At 39.8% G+C, this 24283-nt stretch overlaps 2 protein-coding genes across 3 annotated transcripts; one reads left to right on the plus strand and one right to left on the minus strand.

Annotated features, from left to right (window-relative positions):
* Nucleotides 1–105: 105 nt before the first annotated feature.
* Nucleotides 106–19793, plus strand: LOC141776985 (homer protein homolog 3-like). 2 transcript variants are annotated; one of them, XM_074650890.1, is made up of 10 exons: nt 106–702; nt 835–883; nt 6060–6216; nt 8406–8537; nt 8697–8801; nt 10398–10531; nt 12963–13119; nt 17377–17484; nt 17616–17696; nt 18321–19793. In XM_074650890.1, exons 2-10 carry the CDS (start codon nt 861–863, stop codon nt 18504–18506), a joined length of 1083 nt encoding a protein of 360 aa, XP_074506991.1. In that variant the 5' UTR covers nt 106–702; nt 835–860; the 3' UTR covers nt 18507–19793. The 2 variants fall into 2 exon arrangements, with proteins under 2 accessions (XP_074506991.1, XP_074506992.1); XM_074650891.1 differs by having other exon boundaries at nt 10419–10531.
* Nucleotides 19794–20831: 1038 nt separating this feature from the next.
* On the minus strand, nt 20832–24053 carry LOC141776989 (ubiquitin-ribosomal protein eL40 fusion protein-like). Its single transcript, XM_074650894.1, has 4 exons — nt 23919–24053; nt 22334–22420; nt 22130–22232; nt 20832–20987 (listed from the first exon to the last, which is right to left on the minus strand). The coding sequence occupies exons 1-4, from the start codon at nt 24010–24012 to the stop codon at nt 20894–20896; spliced, it is 378 nt and encodes a 125-aa protein (XP_074506995.1). The 5' UTR covers nt 24013–24053; the 3' UTR covers nt 20832–20893.
* Nucleotides 24054–24283: the final 230 nt, after the last annotated feature.

Here is a 24283-nt window from a genome sequence, read left to right on the forward strand (position 1 = left end):
ATTTTTATTGCATCTGTAGTCCTAAACGGGCTGTAGTGTCATGACTTTTCCCTTCGGGACTACATTTCATTAATCCCTTAAACTGGCAGCGCCCAGCAGACCTATAAGATCCAGTTTGCAGTATGCATGCAGCCACATGCAGGCTCATTGGCTGCAGGCAGGTTGACACAGTTTCACCGCCTCATGCAGCAGCTGTAGCGGCTGCCTCGAGCCTATAGAGCCAGCAGGTGGTACTCTACTGTCGGCCACTGGGTCCCACTGTTGCATGCCTGCAGCCGGCTGGATGAAGAACTAAAGAGAGCTGAATAGCGACCGGGACGAGGTCAGAAAGAGAGAGAGAAAAGAGGAGAGCTGCTTCTTGTTTTGGTGGAAGATGGACGCACATCGGACCGGTTCAGTCACCGGGGTCAGCTGCTCTGCCTCCGCCGGGTTGTGACTCTCCTCGGTCCGCAGAGGTGCTCGGTGTCCGCCGGTGTCCAGGACAGGACAGGACGGTCTAGGGACACTTTGCTGCGGGCTGCAGCAGCAGCAGGCTGCCTTGCAGTGAAACCCCCTCCCTCTGGAGAATAAAGCATCTGGTAGCTCAGACTGAAAGAAAGAAAGAAAGAAAGAAAGAGGAGACTGGGACAGCAGCAGCAGAGAGGAATTACTGTTGGATACAAAAACACACTGTACTCACCAGGGGGTTTACACAGACATGGGGTAAGTGTTCCTTTCATTTAATTAGGCTCAAAATGTGATTTTTCTGTTTATATTTTTGACCCAGAGCAAATACTTGTTGTGTTAATGGATGCTCCAACTCTCTCTCTCTCTTTATCTCCTCTCTCTATGTAGAAAAGAAGTCTCAGTCACCTTGTAAGATGTATCCTCACCACAGAGAAAGGTAAGAAGTGTGAACATTTACATGACATTTAGCCTCATTTTATTAAAAAGAATGATTTAAGAAGAAGGGAAAGTCAGCCTTAACTTGAAGAAAGTAATAGTAATAATTTAATTGTAATAAATGAAGCAGATTTAAAAAAAAAACTTGCATCACCAAAGGATTTTTTCTGTGCAGTGCATGAGGAGCAATGTGGTGGTTTCTTTTTTGTACTAACACAGATGCTCTTCCTCCTCCTTGTGACCCCAGAGTCTTCATATTATTTGATCTATAATTCTCAGTAATGACTTTGCTTAGGATGCTTTTATTGCAGTTGTAACTAAGAAAAGGACACAGGAGTGATCGTACAGAGCATCATAGCAGGCTATAGTGTGCTCATTTCTTTACAATTAATCTTCTGTCTTATGTGTAATAACAAAGATATGTGAATATCTGCAGTAGGACAGCTGTGAACTGCCACAGACCATTGTGTTGTTGTCAGATATTGTTGCACTGCTGTCTTTCATGGATTATTTAAAGACTAGTTGCACTTCCTTTCTTTATAATTAATGCAAAAACTTGTCTGTAATAACAAAGATATGTGAGTATTAAGCTGCAGTAAGACAGCTGTGAACTGCCACAGACACATTGTGTTGCAATGCTGTCCTTTATGGATTATTTAAAGACCATATAGTTGCACTTTCTGTCTTTACGCACTCGCAAAACTGGAGGATTGATGCTAAATGAAAGTAGCAACCTTGCATTCATTGTGAAATCTGTCTTCCTGATGTTTAACATCTGCGTATAGAAGATTTAGATCCGATCAGATAAAAGGCTGACAGCTGTAGATTGTGGTAGGAATTAGTGGAGTTGTTCATCCTGAGGTGCAGACCCGACCCCCCATCCAATCAATCATACTATCAGGCTTTGTTATGCTTAGAGACCCCCATTAAGCCTCGTAGGCCACATCCTTCTGCTGAGGATGAATAAACTGAACATCCTTGAGAAGTGCGACCAGTTAACAGAATAGAGGAACATGAATGCTTTTTTTACACCTCCAGAGTGTTGCAACAACAATTCACACACAGGAAGTGTTGACGGATATATAAACACACGATGACCCTCTATTCAAACATGACCGTGTAACGTCTAACGCCATCATAGGAGGTTGTAGGTTTGATTCCTGCTCGGTCAGGAGTAACAGTGAAGCTGAACATGTAGCTCCGGTGGATCCCACCAGATGCCACATGTTCATTGGCAGAGCACCAAGCCCGAGGCAAGGTCAAAGCTCAGCAGTAATGGGATAACTCTAATAATTGAGTTCTCCGCTGCCCTTTGGGACCACTCGATGTATTGTACCATAAACATGTGAGGGATGGTCAAAGTTCAGTGGTGTAGTGATGAATATAGCTATGAATATATAACTATGATTGAAGATTTGCTGTTTTTCTTTGTCTTCTTATATGATAATGAACTGAATATCTTTACGTTTTGGACGTTTGTTCAGACAAGAAAAGCAATTTGCAGACGTCGCCTTGTGTTTTAGGAATCTGTAATCAGCATTTTTCACTATTTTTTTGACGTTTTAGAGAACGATTAACAAACAAATCGAAACTAATTGTTAGCTGCAACCATAATTATATCAGTTTTCACGTCTGGCCATTTACATGACCCATCCCTCGTGGAATTACACAGACATATTTCTAAACAACAAATCAAACATTTTGGTATGTAAACCCACCAGCAGCTGACTGCACAGTAAATTGACCTCATACAAATATGAACAGCCTACACATAATGTCCACGGAGATCTCCATCAATCAAAAGTAAATAAACACATACACTAAAATATACATTTACATGTTTTTGTAATTCCAAAAATTTGCTTTATTTTCAAGAAAATCTTAATACTTTTTCCAGTAAAATATTTTATATTTAGATAACTACTGACTAACTGATGAAGTCATCATCACAATAACCCTGATGATGTCATCAGGGTAATTTAGAGTAAAGGCCGTTACACACTGGGGGGCGTTTTTTTCATGCGATTAATTTGCACATCAATATATATTTTTTGAACTGTTGTTTTGGTCATGAATACTTTCACACAGACAGAATGTGTATATTATGTGGCGAAAAAAGCAACTTTTTTTGGGGGAAAGGTTGATTTTCTGAGTTTTTACACCGCAAATAAAGGGAGCAACCAATCACGTTGAACGGAACGGGTTGAGTTGATATTTATGAAACAACAACATAGAGCCTCCGTTGTCCGAACCAAGATGGCAAACATTATTACTCCTTTCAACCTTGACAAGGCAACGCAGACCAGATCTGCTCCTTTCATTCTTACCTTTCACAATAAAAGCCCTCGACATATAATATTCGCAGGCGAGTATTTTGCATTTTGGAGTTGTTTTTTCATCACGCTCTCCGGTTTATAAAGGCTTTTAGGCTTCAAATATTTGACTGAAACCCTTCTTTATAAACTGGGGTCATGGAGTTTGAAAGATGAGAGCATTTAACAGGCAGGGAAGGTGAATTGCATTATGGGAACTGTAAGATCCTGTATATTTGAACCAGGGAGTAAAAGTCAGAATATCTCGACCTCTGCTGCTTCAAATTTGATCACTCTTGTTTTAATCTGTATATCGCAAAACCCCCAACTTTATATGAGTGCTCCTTTAAAATAGCTTTAAGTGGCTTTAGGTTGAACTGCTTCCTTGTTTCTTCTAATATTACAGTTCATTTATGTCAATAGAGAGGACAAATCTCACTCCCAGCTTCAAACAGCCCTCATCACAGTGTCTTGTCCCAGTCAGACCTCAGATCTGTGTATCAGTGGTTGCAGCAGGAGATCCAGTGACAACATTGAGGATTACTGTGAGATGAGAAGGAGAATTATAGCTCGGGACGGGTTATTATCAGACTGGAGCTGGTCAGCCGTCGAAATGCCACCGTTCATATCAACACCTCTACAGTCGGTCCTTGAAACACAGATTATGTAATGTTTCTTTTAATCATGATCTCCTGCGCTGAGAAGAGAAACACACAGAGACCATTACTGGATATGTGTCACTAATGGGGTCAGATATAAATGTACAATGACTGGCCAAAATAATACAGTTCTATTGGGAACAGCCGCTGCAACTTACAATACTGCATAGAAGACGAAGAAGATGAAGAAGTGTCCTGGTTTTTACCATTTCATATTTTAACTTGGCACCTCTTTTAGGCAGCGAAGATAAGAGTGATAAACAGCAGCATCTTGTCCTGATACTTTTATTCTTGATAGTCTGATCAATGTCGGTATTGTCTGTACCAAAAACCCATCAGGCTTTATAATCTGACTCCATTATTTTAAAGACATTTCAGAGAGAAGACGTTTACAGCGAACACCTCAGTCCTGTATGTCTGGAGCTTCCTGGGTGCCATATTTGTTATGATGGCACTGTCAGTGAGATACTGCAGTCAGTCTAGTTTAATCAGCCATCACATTGACATTGATCTGTGACCTTGTCAATGATTTCATTTAATGATTTAGCAAGTAATTCATGTTGTTAGCCACATTAGCGGTGTGGCTCTAGGCATGGCAATGCAAGGTTGATTGGTCTGCCCACCACTTTGATCCAGACTGAAATATCTCAACAACAACAATTAGATGTGCCATTAAATTTGGCACAGACATTCATGGTCCTCAGAGGATGTATCCTACTGGCTTCGGTTATCCCCTGAGAAAGTTTGCTCTGGCTGCTGGGCGGTGCTTTGTTTTGGCTTGACTGTTTTCAGCATGGCGGTCGGGTCACAAACGTTCTCATTTTACAGCTAAACGGTACACGGAAATATGTTTCTGAAAACATTTGAGGTGAGAAATAGGCATTACAGTAACAGAATATTCATATTTGATCAGCGCTGCCTAGTTTGAGCGTTTGATCGGAGAGTGCGAGTTTGCGAGCAGTGATTGGCAGCTGACCAGAAACAACTCGGCTCTGATTGGTTGTTTTCCTTCGGGCACATTGAAACCTTGCAAATGCCAATATGAGCACCGGAGGAGGCGGAGTAACTTGATTTTTGTTTCACAGATAATCTGTCTGAGGCACTACTGTCAGGATATAGTGACCGAAAAAGTAGCTTTTTATCATATTTGTTCAAAGATGCCGACTGCAGCTTTAAGTGCTAATTAGCAAATGTTGGCACGCTAACACGCCCAAGTAAGTTGGTGAACATGGTTAACATTATACCTAACTGGTAGACACCAACATGAGTCATTGTGAGCAGATCAGCATGCTGACGTTAACATTTACCACAAAGCACTGCTGTGCCAAAGTGCAGCCTCACATGGTCGCTGGCACGGCTATTTTGTCTCGTGTTGTTTTTGCCTTTTCATTGGTTTGAGGAATTTGTACTAAGTAAAACTGTGAGTGACTTCAGTGACTCTCAGAGTGAAACATATGTTTAGACTGTTTTATCACATGTACTCTGCTTTGTTTTAAATCAAAGTGTGGGAATACACAGTGCTGTAAATGGACCAAGTGGACACCAGCTGAAGAGGAACAAGAGGGTTAAAAAGAGAGAAAGACCTTTAGCAGTCTTGCTATTTCATGCCACATGACTGTGGCTAAACCACATCCCAACACTAGGGACTTTGTTGCTTTGATATATTTACTTGGTATCCAGGATACATCTCTGCAAACACTGGCAGGAGCAGAGCAGAGGGTGGAGGGTGAACGGCTCGGGAGAGGGTTCAGAGCATTTTAGTCAACATCATTTGCCAGCTAAGTCACAGCCCTGTATGGCGAATGACGCAGGGAGAAGTGTGGGAGAAAGCCAAAGGATGATTCCAGCATCTGTCCCTGGATGGCAGAGAGACAGATGGAGACGTACCATTATGAAAAGAATGCAGGATCTCCTTTTCTAAAATAAGAGAGTGACACAATTTGAACAGAGTGGTATGATAATGTGAGACGATATAAATGTTTTGGTGCTCAAGTCATGAGCAAAAACACATTATAGTCCATGCATTTTGTTTTTAAGATTTTAAAATGTCCAGAGCTTCCTACTCTTCACTCAAAGTCAACTGCATTATACTCAGTTACTTCCAAACCATTGTTAATAAACCTGAAGTGTGTGAAAGAGTTTGCTCTGACATTTCCTTATACAGATTTCTCATCTTCATCTTCTGTGCTTCCTCCTCCTCCTCCAGGGAGCAGCCGATCTTCAGCGCCCGGGCCCATGTTTTCCAGATCGACCCCAGCACCAAAAGGAACTGGATCCCCGCCAGCAAACATGCCGTCACCGTGTCCTTCTTTTACGATGCCAACCGCAACGTCTACCGCATCATCAGCGTGGGTGGGACCAAGGTGAGGGGAACGAAATGGTAATAATGGTGATATGTATAGAGAGAGTTGTAAATTCAGCATAGAAACTATAGTAAAATGATATAAAACATGAACATATATATAAACACAACATATAGTTCCAGTAGATTTGATATCCAGAGCTGAAATGTGAGCCATGTAGCTTTCATAATCAAAACACCCAATTTCTGAGGCACTTTCTCAAAGTAGTGTTGCAGTGAAGATGGTGGCCTTGGCAACAAAAGAGGCTATTCAGTATTTGTAACAAAAGCCACGGGCCAAACCAAACAGCTTCACATTCATTTCCCTCTTCACCAGCCGTCCTCCTGCCAGAAAACCTGTAAGGTTAAGAAATATATAGTGAATAAAACCCCAGCGGGTGTCAACAAATCAGCAGCCAGAGTGTCTTTGTCGCAGGCCTGTGGATTTAGATTATGAGGAAGAGGCTACATCAATCGGGAGGAGGGAGGGGGATCTATCTGATCTCTTCTTAGCACCTCTGGTCTGACCCACATTTCTGACTCCCAGAAGGCTGTGCGGGGTGGCAGCCCAATCCTGCCAGGACTGGTGTCTGGCTCCACGGTAATCTTCTCTGCTGTCGCCACCGTCCAACATGTTATGTCAAACATTTCACCGCAGAAATGGAGACCGCGGAGTTCATGCGATTATTAGTTGGAGGGCAGAGAAGGACGCAAAAAGCGTCCTCTTAAGCTGCCATTGCCCCGCAATTCTGGGATTTTAAATCAGGTCCGTTTTTGTAGATGACATAGAGAGGTTTATAAATAGCTCTAATAATTTGTTTCTCTTGTGCTCGGAGGGAGAGAGTTGGCTTCGGCCACTTCTCTGAGACTGAGGTGATGAACCTGTTGGCTGTGCTGTGTTTGTGTATCTTTACTGCCGTTTGACAGAAATGTGATTTAAATCTGCCTCTGCTCTGAATTTACTTTGAACAATGAGAGCTTGTGACGTGGCAGAGCTTCCATTTTTGACCGTGTTCAGAACAGTCCATTATCAAAAGAACAAACACGTCTCGAGGGAGGAAGTGCTTGAAAATAGCCGATCGACAAGAATCCCAGAGGAAAGATGATGCTTCACATTGTGTGAAATAAGCACAGATGTTTCCCTGTGTTGTTTACTTTTCCAGCAAACATGAAGTGTTCAAACAATGACACAAATTTAGAGTAGAAAAGTGAATAATTGAGCTTCTCGGCTGTAGTTTGTCATTTACTCCAAAATGCGAAATCCACCATTTTAAAAATGTGAATATTCATACAAAATCATTAGTTTAACAATATTTATATGTTATTATTTACAATAGAGAAATATGTTAAAGGTGCAGTGTGTAGGATTTGACGGCATCTAGTGGTGTGGTTGCAGATTGCAACCAGCTGAGTACCCCTCTGCTCACTCCTCCCTGTCCAAGACTGGTTACGTGAGTCGTCGAATGCAAAACCGTGGTAACGCTGTTCGCCTCGCTCACCTTTGCTGTTTTTCAGCACAAGAATAAGAAATTAACCCATATTTATTATGATAAGGAAAAACGCCATAACATTTTTTTCTGATTGGTCAAAAGTCTTGAAATTTGGTGAAGACATAATATGGGCAAGTATCTAACAATACAACTTGAACATGTAAAATCACACTTTTATTAATAGTCAAAGTCAGGATTTTTTGAAAAATGAGGACAAACGCTAACATTGTGTTTATTAAATGTTTTCCAAATGAATTCCTTTTATACACTGTATATGTGTGCAGATATTTGATATTCAACTTGTTATGAGTTCATAGATTCAAAATACTTGATTGTGCTCCCTGTAGTTTCTGAGATACAGACATTTTCCTATTATACTATATCTAGTATTTGGGCACATTGGACTACTGTTTTTTCCTAAATTATAATAGAGTCTATTGCAAAAGCCGTAGTCCCATGTGCACAAAGACTAGATATAGTATGATAAGAAAAACTCACTTTTCAGCCAGTTTGACCGACGAATGGGTTAATCAATAAAAATGATTGTACAGAATAGTGCCATAGGGTTTGGGATGACAAAGCAAAGGCAAGACCTAGACTTATCATTTCAAGCTATTTGTTCCGTCTGGGTTCTTGGATCTGCTGCTGAACTACATCTCCCTGAACTTTCTGTGTTGTTCACTGCTGTAGACGATCATCTTTGTTATCTATGCATTTGCAGGCGATCATCAACTGCACCATTACACCCAGCATGTCGTTCACCAAGACGTCCCAGAAGTTCGGTCAGTGGGCGGACAGCAGGGCCAACACCGTGTATGGACTTGGTTTTGCTACAGAGCAACAGCTGCATCAGGTAAACTAACCCAAAGTCAACGGAGGTTAAAGCACTGATAAATACTTCTTTATTTATCCAAACTTCTCAATCATTGTACATTTCCGGAGGCTAAACGAGTGCTGCATTATTAATGTCTCATTACCTGAAACGCTTTATCACTTGTCCTCTTTTGCAAAGTTCTCAGATAAGTTCAAGGAGGTGAAGGATGCAGCTCGTCTGGCGCGAGAAAAGTCGCAGGATAAAGAGCTGGCCAACACAGCGCTCAACATCGCTGCTCCTCAGGTGAGGAAAAACAAGAAACTAGAGCAAGCCTCTGCAGGTATCAGGCAGAAAGTGTAGATGTCATGATCCACAGAAACATCCAGTGATGCATTTTTGTCATTTTTAGGAATGAGGAGACACTGTTGCCAAGGTTAGATGAATGCACCTGTGTTACTTTGCAGCAGTTTCATCTGTTAGACACTGTTATTGAATCAAAGGAGGGATGGAGAGAGAGAGAGAGAGGAAAGAAAGATGAGCTGGGTCACTTGTCTCAAAGGGAAGAGAAAGTGAGGAAAACTAGGACGACGGTAAAATTATCCCTTACCGCTCAGCGGTGCGGCGCATCCACTGCCACGAGAAGCCTCTGACTCAAACACTGTAATGATGAAAATGTAGTCAGCTCAGGGCTTTTTCTTGATCAATAGAGAATAATTACCCATCAGTTACATCTGCTTGGTCATGAGGAACATGCCCATTTCCTTTTAATTCTACAGCTGAACAGATTCCAAGTGATGTCTCTCGCTCCACGTCTTTATCGATTTAATGAACACGTTGGAGAAGCTCCAGACAGTCGCCGACCGCGTCAATTAATAGTGCTCGATTCCTGCTAAGTGGCGCTGAGCTGCATAACTGCTCGTGGTTGTGATATTTTTGGAAAGGTCATTATGCATAGTGAGCTTTGTGATGACGTGATTCTTTTCTGTTTTCTTCCACCTGATGGATTTCCTCTGTAGTTCTCACAGGTGAGTCTGTTGTTGTTTCATCTTCTGACTCCTGAAAATGAAGTATTATTTGGCACCACACAAAACAGACACTGAAGATGTCTGAAGATCTTTCTTTTCCTTTCTGTCTGACCCAGAATTTTGAATTTATTTATACCTGGTGTGATGGGCTAACACCATAACACATTGGTTCCCAACCTGGGGGTCCCGACCCCCATTAGGGGTCGCCAAAGCTTCAAAGGGGGTCGCGAGGCCTTCTTGATTTTAAGGGTTGTAAGACGACTTAAAATCACCACGTCCTACATTAGAAAAGTATTCCGTTAAAACAACCAAAGAGCTAATAGAACAACGGCAAAACATCAGGGAGAAGGAATTAATGAATTTGTCAAAATAGAAGCCTATTAAGTATGTATGATTGCCAAAAATTCAAAGAAATACCTAATACATAATACAAAATAAATCTAAAAATAACAGGAAAACTCTGATGCAACATTCACAGGAAGTAATCTGCTCAAAATTCATCCAAATCTATAATTTTAGTTAATTATTTGGGTTAATTGTACTATTTATCAGATCACTTAGTCAGGATGCGTCACTTAACTCAATGATAGAGAAGGGGTCCCTTAAGGAAAAAGGTTGGGAACCACTGACTATCAATAATACAGCTCACATCACCATGTCTCCATCAAGACCTGAAACAAAAACGTACTATTTCTGCTGCATAGCTTTACATTATTTTTGTGTGTTTTTAATTTAAACATTAAGCAATCTTTATTGGACATTGAGGTGAATGATTTTTAAGATCTGACCGCCTCTCTGCTCTCTGAATAATCCGTCTGGTGTTGTAATGCTGTGTGTGTTATTAGTAGAGTCCATTTACTGATGTGTTTCTCAGGACCTCGCGGATGAACTACAGTCTCCACCGGTGATGTGCGTGAACGGACCCGAGGACAAGCTGTTCCGCAGCCAGAGCGCGGACATCACCCTGTCTGCTGAGAAGGAGCGCATTAAGAAGATGCTCTCTGAAGGGTAATCGAGTTATACACACACATAAACACACACACACACACACACAAACACAAACAGAGTGGAAACTGAAGAGACCACAAACACTTTCTTCTCATTTTTCTGAGTCCAGATTGAGTCCTCACAGAATCCCTTTGTGAAATGCTTTGTGTCTACTTTAAAAATCTTGCATTGTGATTTGAAAGAAGATGAAAAACTCCAAAGTTATGTCACACTTTATCCAGTGCTTACAAACATGGATGGAACTGAGTTTGAATTTTCATTTCTGGAAATAGTCAGCCCATTCTCCTTTCGAGGGCGTGAAATACTGAGACTTTGTCACAGCTGTTTGTTACCTTTGGACATAGCCTTTATGTTTGTATTTATGCTAAACTAAGCTAAACATGTCTGACTCCAGTTTTATATTAAAGGGACAAATATGAGAGTGACACCAATCTTCTCATCTAGTTCTTGGCAAAAGAGAATTTCCCAAAATGTCAACCTATATGTCTATAAAGACATTTACATTAGGTACAGTTATTTAAAAAGCTGTAAATCACATTGTTGAGACAGGATGTGATTTCTTTCAAGTTTGACAGAACAATAAAGAGGAATTCATGAGACATTTAAAATATTATTGCAATTTATTACAACTAATTTTAGTAATTTTGTACCAATAGTCAGCCGAACAAACAGATTAGTCATCATTGATCGCATCGCAGTTTGGAAAATATCAGATTTTGTAATTCTGACATCAGCTAAGCTGCATGAGGTTGCTACAGATTTCATTTGATCAATACTATTGATTGCACTTGAGCAGGTAATCCATTACCTTTTAACATCCACCCTCCCAGCAGAGTTCACTGAGTAATAACATGGTTTTCATTTCGAGGGTTAATTACAGTTTGACGTCATTCGCATTGTTAAGCTTTCGAGGAAGTGAAGAGGCCGTAGTTGAGGCGTTGACTCATACATAACATCAAACAAAGCTTGTAAACATCTTCTCATTCAGTCGGTCTGAGACACCCACAATGCTTTTATATCTTACAGTCCAATTGTTATGACAGAAATCTGCTCCTTAACAGTTACCATGGTAAACTGTTGCCATGGGACAACCTCAAGCTTTCTACATGTAGAGGGACGGATCGAAGGCGAAGGATCGAGGAAGAGGAGAGAATCAGACTGACCTTTTCTGCAGATTGAACCAAAATGGATTGGAATTGTTAACATTTAATGATTTCATATGTCTCTTATGTAATACATAGAATCAAGGGGCATATAGGCGTCCCCATAAACTGGGAATAGGCATGTCAGCTTTAGGCCACACAGATGATGATGCTTTATGCTCACAACATTTTGATCTGGTACCAAGGTCAGCACGATCATTGTAATGGAAAAGAATTACACAAAAGAACTACTACTCTATGATGGCATATTTAATTGGCAACCATCTTGGTCAATGACGACTATTTTCTTCTTCTTTGATCCCTGAGGCTTGCAAATTAAATTAAAGAGGACCTATTATGTTCATTTTCAGGTTCATAATTGTATTTTGGGTTTCTAAAGGGACACGTTTACAAGCTTTTCACCCTTTGTCTGAAACACTCTGTTTGAGCACGGTCTGTTATTTCTTTATAGCAGACTGTTGCTATGTATAACAGACTGTTGCTATGGGCGCAGTTCTCATCTCGGACTCTGGAGGACCACTTTTGTGTCAAATTATTGATTTCTTAAGTAAGTAGCTGTGAAATAAGCAGGATAATGTACGGCGAGCCGGTCATTGTTGCAAAATAAACCCCGACAGGGCGATGCGTCTTACGTGTTACTTGGTGACATCACCACGTTACGGAAGAAAAGTCAGGACTTCAATCGAGCCGTTTCAGGTAGTTCATCAGCAGTGTTTCTGTGGGGGAGAGTAGCTCCCTTTGGTGTGGACTTTGGGCTTTGCAGACCTCTTATATGCACAAAAACTATATAACACACTAAAGGAAAGGGAAAAAGCACAATAGGTCCTCTTTAAATTTTATGTACCAACTTATTAGGGATATGGCAGTCTTTTGATAAAGATGACTTTTACCCTCCAGGATTGGAGGATTACTGTGGGAACAGTTTGGTCTTGTTGTTTGCACTCTGGGCATTTAAATGAGTGTATCTTTGCTTTGTTATAAGACCTGTGAAATGACCTTCAGTCTGGGCAGTAGGTGTGCTGCTGCAGGCTGCAGTCCTGGGTATAGATTTGTTAACGGTGTTATAGTGGCTTCACTGGCTTGCTGCTTGTGTTAACAAGGCCAGCAGATTTTCAGCTACAGCTATAGCATTCAGTAAACATTTGTCTCGATATTGCAGTGTTTTACACAAGACTCAGTTTGTAACAGTAGGCTGTTGGCTTAAAATATATTGGCTTATATGTACAGTATTATATGTATCACTGGTTAACAGTGTTTGTGTTCTTCAGATCCATCTGTGAGATGAACCTGGATGCCGAGCTCTTCACTCTGCAGGACAGCAACACCAAACTGGTGGCAGCGTTGCATGAGGCTAATGCTAATGTGGAGCAGTGGAAGAAACAGCTGGCAGCGTATCAGGAGGAGACGGACCGACTCAGAGAGCAGGTGAGCCTCTACTGTGTTCAGTCTGACGCTCGGGTACAGAAGATTCTCTGATTAAAGTGTGCTTACCCTGAACACTGAAAAGCAAAAATCAAAAGCAATCAAAAGCAAAAAAAATCAGCCCACACACCAGTTAGTGTGTCTGTAGCTTCATGTCACCCATCTCCAAAACAACCAGCAACAATTGGCCCATAAAGTGACTCAGAACAACACATTTTAATGTTCTAAAGCCTTCATTAGTAGGTTCAGAAGTACAAAATATGACATTACTACAGGAGTGTGGAGATGAAGAGTGTTGCTGCCTACACATCCTCTTCATACACTCCTACTTCTAAATTTAAAAGTAATTACATATATCTTGTCATATTAAATTAGTTTACTTTGAAAAAAAAACTTTTTTTTAGAAACCCGGGAACTTAAAAGTTGCCCGAGTATCATACATATCATGTAAAATTCAATATTGAGCATTTTGGGTGAACAGGAAAAAGAGGGATTTCCGTGTAGGAGATTTAGTTTTATTAATTTGTTGGTAACACTTTATATTAAGGTCCTTGTAATAAGTACTAGTTAATAGGTAATGAGACCCTTATAAATCCTTATAAGATCCTTATTGACATTATTATGTGTTAATACGACTATACAAGTAAGGGTTAATGTACAGCGAGCCGGTTGCTTATCCTGTTCAGCATGCTCTGGTAGGATAGGATAGGTTTATAAATGTCTTATAATCTAACACTAAATGTGTTTATGATGCTATTATTAGCACTTATGAACACATAATAATGTTAATAAGCATCTTATAAAAGCTTATAAGTGCCTTATTACATACTAACTAATGCTTATTACAAGGACCTTAATATAAAGTGTTAGCTGTTTGTTGGGGTAGTTCATTTTAACACTGCAATCCTATAAAACCTGTCTCGTAAATATGATTAAGGTTGCCTTAGTAACTGAGTATCAGATTGACAAATCCAAAATGACTATGTCAACAGTTTTCGTTGATGTTAAATGGATTGGAAGATCCAGTTCCTCTGAGTACTTACACGGTCCAAAGACATGCAGCTCATGTGAACTGCAAAAACTAAAATTGTCCAAAAGTGTGTGATAGCCTGGTGACCTATCCAGGAAGTACCCTGCCTCCTACCCAGACGATGCTGGACAGGATAAGCGGTTTATATGAATTGATAGATGGTTGATGGATGGATTAACTGTTACATGAAAAGCTTTGTGGGAAAGTTGACCTCAAACTCTGCAGCTACATATTTCATGTATTATAGAGAGCTCTGTACAGTGTTCCTGGTACCAGAGCTGAGTATTGAAACAGATCTGTTCAAAGATGAAACACCACAGAGTTAAAGGGTAACTTTGGTATTTTCCCATGTGTGTTTGTGTGTAACTGACTAATAGGGACAACAATTCCTGAAATTGGTCCAGTATTGAGGGAGAGAGTGTAGACGGCAGCTGCTCGCGGGCTGCAATATGGTTCTATTGGGGCAAGCTGGCACCGTCATTTACGTCCACTAAAAGTGCTTGTTTTTGCCACTAACAGGCTCTGGTTGTTATCACAAGTGTCTGACATTACGGAAAGAGTCTCGCTCTGAAATCTGGCGAGGTGAGAGTTTGTTGCGTTGGAGTACAGAAAGTGTAGCTTAGTGTTATCTAAAAGATTTTCCATGTCATGGCTGAATATTTAGATGATTTCAACAATGTGGACGAGGTGTTTGAATTCGATGGCCAGAGTATACGGATATTCAGGTTTCACAACGAGACTTCTCCTTGAGATGGGCTTGAACACAGAAACTAACAGACCGGATCAGGCAGAAGGTAAATAAAAATGTTTTATTTCTCTGTAGGGTCCTTTCCATAATGTTGTCAGACACTCATAATAACAAGCACTTTTAGTGGACGTAACGTTACATTGACGCTGATCACTTGCCCTCGCAGCTTGTTTCTTGGCTGCCGGTTACAGCATTCTCCCCAAAATACTGGACCAATTTCAGAAAATTATTGTCCCTATTAGTCACTTAGACACAAAAACATGGGATAATAGGGTCCAGGTTGAAAAATACCGACGCTACCCTTTAATGAAAAGTTAAATCAGGCCAAAGAAACACTGAAAAGTACAGTAGTTGTTCTCTCTTGTGCAGCCAATTCATTCTGTCGTAACCTGCGGGGCAGAAGCTGACGGCTAAGGTCACACCTAATAATCAATGCTGGAGCTGTGAAGCTCTGTAGCGGGAGCAGACACTCAGATTATTGCTGAAGTAAAGCTTCGCTCAAACAAAAGCAAAGGTGATGCTGACGGGGACTCTGTTGGTTTCAGTAATGGCCGAGTCGCACGCCTTTCTCTGCTGAGAGAGGTCATGCTGGTTTTGATTGGTTCGTCACTTCATTACCTTGGTTTGAAAGCACTTGTTCAGCAAAATTTAAAAAGGACAAGTTAGTCAAGCCGGTAACATACTTCCATTATTCTTTGACATGTGCTGCAGGCGTTTTGCCTCCAAAGCTTTAGTCAAGGTGTTCCCTGCCAGTTGAACCGGTTCACCATGCACACAGCAATGTCACATTTCACCCCTAAATACCCCGAGTCTCAGGAGGGTTTTACACTTGAATTACCTCTCAGGTTCCAGTGAATGCAGATGTCTCTGCCCTCCCTGTATACTCGCTCATCAATAAAAGGTATTTTCACATTTGCTGGTAGCTGATTCCTCTGGGAGCGACCTCGCCTCAGGCTGACTGTTACAAACCCTCTCTGATTCAATGCTTTAATACCTTGATCCCTTTCCATTATAGCCCAGCTTTACAGTATCGATCACTACTTTTTAATTATCCGCCACTCATCTGGTATTTTTCAACAAGAAACAGTTTTCACCGTTTTTGGTCCACATCAACAAATTAACTCATACAAGTGAGAACCCCGTCTCCGTCTCCTTTGGACCGAGCTTGTTCCCTCTATCTGAGGAAGGGGACCAGGTGGCTGAAAATGGTTCACGTCTCTGGGGTGGTGTGAGCGGGAGAGGGGTTTGTAGGACAGCAATATCCTACTTTCACTGCCCCACTTAGGAAAAAATGAAAAATCACCAGAGGGAGCTGGCATCCACTCGCTTCTCTCTTTCTTTTTTTTTTCTTCTTTCTGCCGCTCCTCCCAGTCTCAACCATACGTGGTTTAAAATAATTCAGCCTGTGTCTGTGGGACGCGGGGGCATTTTTAGAGGTTGTACTTCTGTTTTTTTAGTCTGATTTATGAGGCCCAGATGACAAAGCAACACTCCTGTTTACCTGGTAGTGGTGGCATGACTCGCTCATCTGCCTGTTGTAGCTGAAGTTGTAGCGTGTTTTAACTTGTAGATACAATTAAGAAGAAAATATGAGTCACGATGTGTGGATAAAACTGAAAGCACGCGAGGCTGAGAAATCTCACCGAGGACCTGAAGTGATCAGCTGTGTTGAAAGGTCCTCTTTGTAGATCAATGTTTTTCATGTTTTAGGTGTACACTTAGATCAGTGATACTGTCTTAACCCATTTGTGCCCAAAGACAATATTTAGTGTGGTGAGGAAAAATACCACAACATTTGTTGTGATTGGTCAAAAGTTTTGAAATTTGGTGCAGACATACTTTGGGTAATTATCTAACTTAAAACTTTAAAATCTTTAGATCACATGAAAAATCACACTTTTATTAATAGTGAGGGTTTTTGAAAAATGAGGAAAAACCCTTACATTGGGTTTATTAAATGTTTTCCATACAAAATATTTCTTTTACACTGCATATCTTTGATATTCAACTTGATATGATTTCATAAATACCAAATACTTGATTGTGCTCGTTGTAGTTTCTGAGATACAGACATTTTCTTATCATACTAAATCTAGTATTTGGACACATGGGAGTATTATAGTATTTTCCGAAAATATAAGGAATTCTATTGCAAAAAATCAGTAGTCCCATTTATGCTTATAGGCAAGCCCAGAGAACACTTCCACCAAAGGAAATTAAGGATGTCAGTTGTGGGCACAAATGGGTTAAAGAAGCTTTGAAGAAATACAGAATTACAGCATTTTAAATTATGCTAATATTAAGCTTAAAAAAAGCTACAAAATGATTCACAATAAAATAATTTAGCACAAAATATCAAACAGGCAGGATGGTAACAAACACAAGAGCAACTCTAACTAATATGTAAGAATGCTAAGATTTTCTTGTGAAGCCATGTCCCACATGCTGAACATGATTTAATTCTGTCTCTGTGTGTTATAAGGTGGCTGAATTAGAGGCCCACGGAGGCCACGGCCCCAGTGACCTGCTGAAGGATGAGCTGACCCAGTCCCTGGAGGAGCTGGAGGCCTTGCTGAAGGCCAAAGATGAGGTTGGTGCTCGTTGCTCCATTTTCCATCACCAGCCGGGGTCAGAGGCTGGAAGCTGCAGTGTTCATCACAGGTGTTGATGAACAATTCAGCTACTGAAACTCAAGTGTACCTCTTTTTAAATCTTCTCCAGGAAATCCACATTTTGCAAAACAAGAAAGTAGAGTACCACGAGATGGAACACGACAGGGACGAGGCCATTCACAGATTACGGGTAGGAGATTATTACGACAACGTGGTATGCTTTTATACATTTTGTACACTTTTGTTGAGTAATAGTGAAATAATCATTAGTTAAAGAGGACCTATTGTGCTTATTTTTAGGTGTATACTTATATTTTGGGTTTCTACTAGAACATGTTTACATGCTTTAATGTTCAAGAAACCCTTTATTTTTCTCATATCGGCTGTGCTGCAGCCCCTCTTTTCACCCTCTGTCTGAAATGCCCAGTCTGCTCTGATTGGTCAGTTGGTCAACTCTGTTGTGATTGGTCATCTGAACCAAACTCTTCAGACTCCTCTTCAGCTCCACTCTAACTAGCTTTGTTTGATGGTGTGCCAAACTAGCCGCAAAGCAGGTATTATGCAAATGTGTTACTTGGTGACATCACCACGTTACATAAGAGAAGGCGGGACTTCAGTCAAGGTGTTTCAGCTAGTTCAGGAGCAGTGTTTCTGTGGGTGAGAGTAACTCCCTTTGGCGTGGACTTTGGGATTTGTAACTTTGCAGACCTTTTAAAAGCACAAAAAGCTATATAGCACACTAAAGGAAAGGGGAAAAAGCACAAAAGCATAATAGGTCCTCTTTAAATTAACAACAGCCTCTTCTTCTGTGTAGGAGATGGAGATGCGTAATGCAGAGATGGAGCGTCGCGTGCAGAACTCGGAGCAGGTCCTCAATAACTCTCTGGAGGAACGGGATCGCATGGACTCTGAAATCCAGAGGGCCATCGAAATTCTGGACATCAAGATCTTTGACCTTAATGACCTTCGCCAGAGCCTGGTTAAACTCATCGACAAATAAAGAGGGGGTAAAAATCCAACCCCAAGAAAGAGAGATAGAACAGATGACAGGGTTGAATTTGTCGTGGTCAACGCAGCGGGGGGGAGTAAACAAAACGAGATGGAGCTGGTCCCCCCGTCCTCTTCAAGCACAAGAACCACCTCGGCTGCAGGGAGGGAGCAGCACACACACGGTTTTGCTTGTCCGATCTAGTGTAACGCTTAATGTTGCTTTCAAGGGTAACATTCAATGCAATAAAACCACCTTTAAGGTAAGTGCTTAACACCGCTAGACGTTTAATATAGAGAACTGGTGCTTGTAGTTTTTCATAAGTAGGACTTTTGTACACCACAACAGCGATGCAGTGTCAATATGAATAAGAGGCCTTGTTTTTTTGTTTTGTTTTTTTCAACTGACAGGTGATAAAAAAAGAGCACAAGACAAAATACTTTTGAGAGATTAACAGCCTGCATACAACATAATTATTACGGAATTAACAGTTAACAAAGTTGGATTTTTGCAGAGGTAAACTTGTGTGTGCTCTTAGTAGTTCCCCATGCGTAACGTAGCAGCTTTAACGTTGTGTAAAGTGAAGGACAGAGTGTAGTAGTTGGTGCTTTTCCCCACAGGAATAAGCAATGACATATATTCAAGGTCAGTAAAAAAGTACGCTAATAGTGTTTTCTATTTGGGTAAGGCATGGACACACAACTGTTAAGAGCAGAGTCATCGGTAAGGTCTTTCAGCACGTCGTCTATTAGCACATCTTCATTTAAGCTCGTAAGAAACCTTTAAATCTAAGATAAGTGACAGTTACCTGTAAGTAGATATGATAAGTAATTACATTTAGGATAAATAAGTATTTTCCACATGATATAAATCAATAATGCTACAGCTATTAAATAAGTAAACACTGGAAATATATCACTTAGTATTACAGATAAGTTCAACTGTGCATCAGATCTTAACAAACCACTGACTTAGTAACGTATTTATGACGATAGATGCATTCAAAGAGATTTAAGAGACGTTTTCTGCCTTCTGTCGTTTCTCAGCATGTTACCTTTAGCTGTGGACAATATGCCACACGCCTTGAGAGTGTGGCTGTACTGTATGGGAAGTGTCTGAAAGAGCCTTTTATCACACAGACTGTATTATTTATTAACATAGTCCATGATGCTATGTTTGTATTATTTTTTTCAAGCCTTATTGTTCTATTTCAAAGATGGTTGTTGATATTCGTGCAAGCTCTGTGTCTCAAACTTTGAGCTGTTGTCATCACGGTTTGGAAATAAAAAGCTAAGAATACAGTCGCTCGGTCTTTTTTAATGTACTTCTTTCTTGTGTTTACAGTCATTTTTTCCTCCCTGTGGGCCGTTGCATTAATCCAAATGGTTTCAGTAAGTCGATTACCTTCAGTGATTCATTGACCCAGCCACCAAAATCCAAATTTGAAAGTCAAATTAGTGGGTTTGTTTGTCACTTATTTGGTCATGCTCTACAGGCATTGTCATGGAAACGTGCACAGTAAGGGTTAGAGAGCCGGGTTTGTGACCAAAGAAGGTTGCCGGTTTGATCCCTGGACCTGCTGGCGAAATGTGGGTGGGGAAAGAGAAACAGCAGTGCTTCAACCTCTTGCATTACTACTACCGAGATGCCTTTAAGCAAGGTTCGTACCCCCGACTGCTCCAGTGAAGGACGCAATGTGGCCAACAGATCAGACTGGTTGTACTGGGCAGCTACCACGTGTGAATGTGTGAACATGGCATTTCTGCTAAATTTTTATTTTTTTTAGATATGTTTTTTAGTTGTTTCTCTGAACACATCTTCCTGTTTTAGGAATTTCTGTTTTTTTGTTATTATTATTAATTTTACCAACATTTATTATGCTATTTTTTGTGAACATTTTACATCTTTACAAATCAGATCCAATGTGATCCTATTTACTGCTCTGTCATACAACAGACAGCTGGCAGCGCCCACCTGTCATCACGTCTGCAAACTGAAAATGTGATAAAGTATTGATTAATGACACTTAATCATCTTTAAATAGTTTCAATAGACAACTAGATCAATATAGTTTACTTTAGTGCTCCTCAATATGATTTAACACACTATGGACACCAGTCTCTCTCCACCTTTAAGCCTTCCCAGGTTTATACTGCACACGTAGATACACCAACCCATAATGTTTGGTTTCTGTGTGTCATCATCTATGACTTCAGTTTTATAATGTGACAGAAACGTGTCAATCTGCTGTCTTTTGATTGCATCTGTACCCACAGAACACGTCCACTGGTCTGAATTTGATTTGATGCAGTCACACAAAAAAATATTCTGAAGAAAACTATCAACCATCAATCAATCAATCAATCAAATGTTTTATTGATATTATTGATTCCAGCTGTCTACTTCAGCTTCTTCTTGGGTCTGATGTGGTTGGTGTGTCCGCACTTCCTCTTGCGGCAGTTGACGGCACGTGGATGTAAACGAGCGTAGCACCTGAGCACGAGAGGAGCAATAGAATAACCATCATCATCCTGTCACTCTCACCAACTAATGTTTCAATGACTACATTTATTTCTTCTCTTTTATAATCACTTTGTTCAGTCTTTCCATCTCCACCTTTCCTCCAACCGGTTTCATTAGGCTACAGTTTAAATGACTTAATGGTTTAGGCTAGGCCTTAATGACCCACTAATTAAACTGTACCTGGAACAATGCACACTAACTACTACTTGAACTCCACCAACAGATCTACTATGTGATTACATGGTTAGGCCAAGAACACCAACTCCCATTCATCCCACAGTTTGAGAACTGCTGGTTAGGCAGGTTTACACCAAAGGATATGTAAGGAGTTGTTACAGAACTAGTAAGAAATTTCACATTTGATGAAGTTTATATATGAAATATATGAACTTTTTGGTAACACTTCATTTTACAGGTAATTAGCAAGTAACCTATTTGAAATTTATTTGGAATTACTGCCAAATTACCATCATATTTACCTGAAAATGTATTTAAAAATTACTTTATTATAAACATTATTTAATAATTATATTCCGCTATTTCCCAATAGCTGTTAATTTATTTAATACATTTCCAGGAAAAGAACACAAAGTTAATTAATATGCTTCATTTCCATGTCTGCTGATGAATAAATAATAATTAGAAAATAACTTATTTGAAATTTCTTTTAAAAAAACTCCCTGAATCATTACATTAGCTACCAGGTTGTATAGACATTAAGTCACACAATGGTGAGATTTGTTCCTGATCAGAGGTGTCTTCTATTAGTTTTGGTTTTCCACCTCTGATGAAGAGCAGCGCACAGCTGCTTCTCAAGCCTAGGGGCCCTATTTTAATGATTATATGCTATTTTAGCATATAATTATTAAATAATGTAATGTAAATAAAGTAATTTTCGATACATTTTGAGGTCAATATTGGGGTAATTTGTTAGTAATTCCAAAGAAATTTCAAATAGCTTACTTGCTAATTATCACCTAATTACCATGAAATTTGTGGACCTGTTAAATGAAGTGTTACCAAATGTTTTTAAGCTGGCAGCTTTGGGTGATTCTCCTCTACCTCTGAGACAATCTCACCAATGTGACACTGTGCTGGGTTTGTTTACATACTTGCGGCAGATCATTTTGTCACAGTTGTACTTCTGAGCCAGCATTCTCATAGAGGGCTCGATGATGCCCCCTCTCAGACGCAGGACAAGGTGGAGGGTGGACTCTGTGGAAGAAAAGAAATCATATATAATAATCATGATTCACCACCTCTCTCTTACCTTATAACATTAGTGATGGTTCGGCACTGTGGGAGTCTAAACGTACCCTTCTGGATGTTGTAGTCTGACAGGGTGCGTCCATCCTCCAGCTGCTTTCCAGCAAAGATGAGACGTTGCTGATCTGGGGGGATACCTGGAAAACAGTCAAAACTGTCAGGCATAGAAAGTCATTTTTAACGGTTACAGCTGTCATCGTACACCATGTGCTCTAATTTAACTTCTCTTACATGAAAAAGATACACTAATAGTATCCTTAATATTTGTAATGATGGGATGCCTTCCTACATTTTATTTGGTGTGATAAGTTTAAGGTTTATTGATGTGTATATTACAAAATGACAGATTAAAGAAAACAGATATACAATCAGAGGTAAATTTGGGGTTTATGAAGCAATCTGAAACCATTTAGCCATTTTATAAAAACACAATTTGATTTGATTTGAAATTGTTTCCTGTTTCTGTTAACAGAAAGTACTAGATCATATTGAATAGAGTGGGTTGTTTATAAATTTTTTATTGAAACTGTGACGCTACACTGTAGTCTATTTAATGATAATATGTAAGGACGGAGAAAAGCAAAAGGGAAAATGGGAGAATATGGGAAAAAGGGGTACATATTTTTTTATTATTAGTGATTTGTTCATCGGAGGTCAATGACCGTTTGATCAAATTTACCAGACTGCTCAAATGTCTGACAGATTAATGATAACCAGAGCAGCAAGGTCAACTCAGTCAGACAATTTTCTTTTTTCTAGAAATCTCAATAAGAGGCAGCAACACACAAAGTTTGGGAAATTAACTGATTTTTTTTTATCAGAAAAGATATATTTTTATCTATCTAACTCCAGTAAGAGTGAGAAATTATAGAATTACACAGGAATTTGTGCATGTAGGAAAATTTAAAAAAAAACGGTAACACTTCTTTTTACAGGTCTGCAAATTTCATGGTAATTAGGTGATAATAAGCAGGTAACCTATTTGAAATTTCTTTGGAATTACTGCCAAAATTAACCTAATATTTACCTCAAAATTTATCAAAGATTACTTTATTATAAACATGATTTAATAATTATATGCCAAAATAGCATATAATGGTTAAAATAGGGCCCTGAGGCTTGAGAAGCAGCTTCTCTTCATCGGAGGTGGAAAAAACAAAACTAATAGAAGACACTTCTGATCAGGCTCAAATCTCACCATTGTGTGACTTATTGTTTACACAAATGTAACCTGGTAGCTAATGTAATGATTCAGGGAGTTTTTTAAAGAAATTTCAAATAAGTTATTTGCTAATTATCATCTATTTATCAACAGACATGGAAATAAAGCATATAATTTAACTTTGTATTCTTTTCCTGGAAATGTATTAAATAACTTACCAGCTATTGGGAAATAGCGGGATATAATTATTAAATAATGTTTATAATAATGTAATTTCAATACATGTTGAGGTAAAATAGGTTACTTAATAATTATCACCTAATTACCATGAAATTTGTACCAACAAAATCTGTCATCCTAGCTGATGACACAATATATTAAACAACATGCATCATCACCCTGTTAATGATCTATAGGAACAATTATCTTTTTTTTAAGTTTTTCCTCTCACATGTGCTCACACTAAAGAGTACCTTCCTTGTCTTGGATTTTGGCTTTCACATTGTCGATGGTGTCACTGTCGAGGGTGATGGTTTTACCCGTCAGCGTTTTCACAAAAATCTGCATCTTTGCTCACTAGAAAGGAGACAGAAAATGTGTCAGTCAGACTAAGATAAGCCAAAAAACAAATAGAAATCACACTAAAAGCCATGAGAGAGAAAAAAACAGGAACTGTGCTTAGGAAGGGAAACAAGCTCTTCCAGTTGTATCTGGCACATCTGCCCAGGAGGAGAAGGATGAGGTGTGTAGATCACAGGTGCTGACATGTAGTTATTGGCGGTAGCAACGATCTGCTGTGTTTACACGATACACGTTCATACGAGTGCTCTCAGAATCC

Source organism: Sebastes fasciatus, chromosome 11, assembly GCF_043250625.1.
Source record: "Sebastes fasciatus isolate fSebFas1 chromosome 11, fSebFas1.pri, whole genome shotgun sequence".
Classification (NCBI taxonomy): Eukaryota; Metazoa; Chordata; class Actinopteri; order Perciformes; family Sebastidae; genus Sebastes; species Sebastes fasciatus.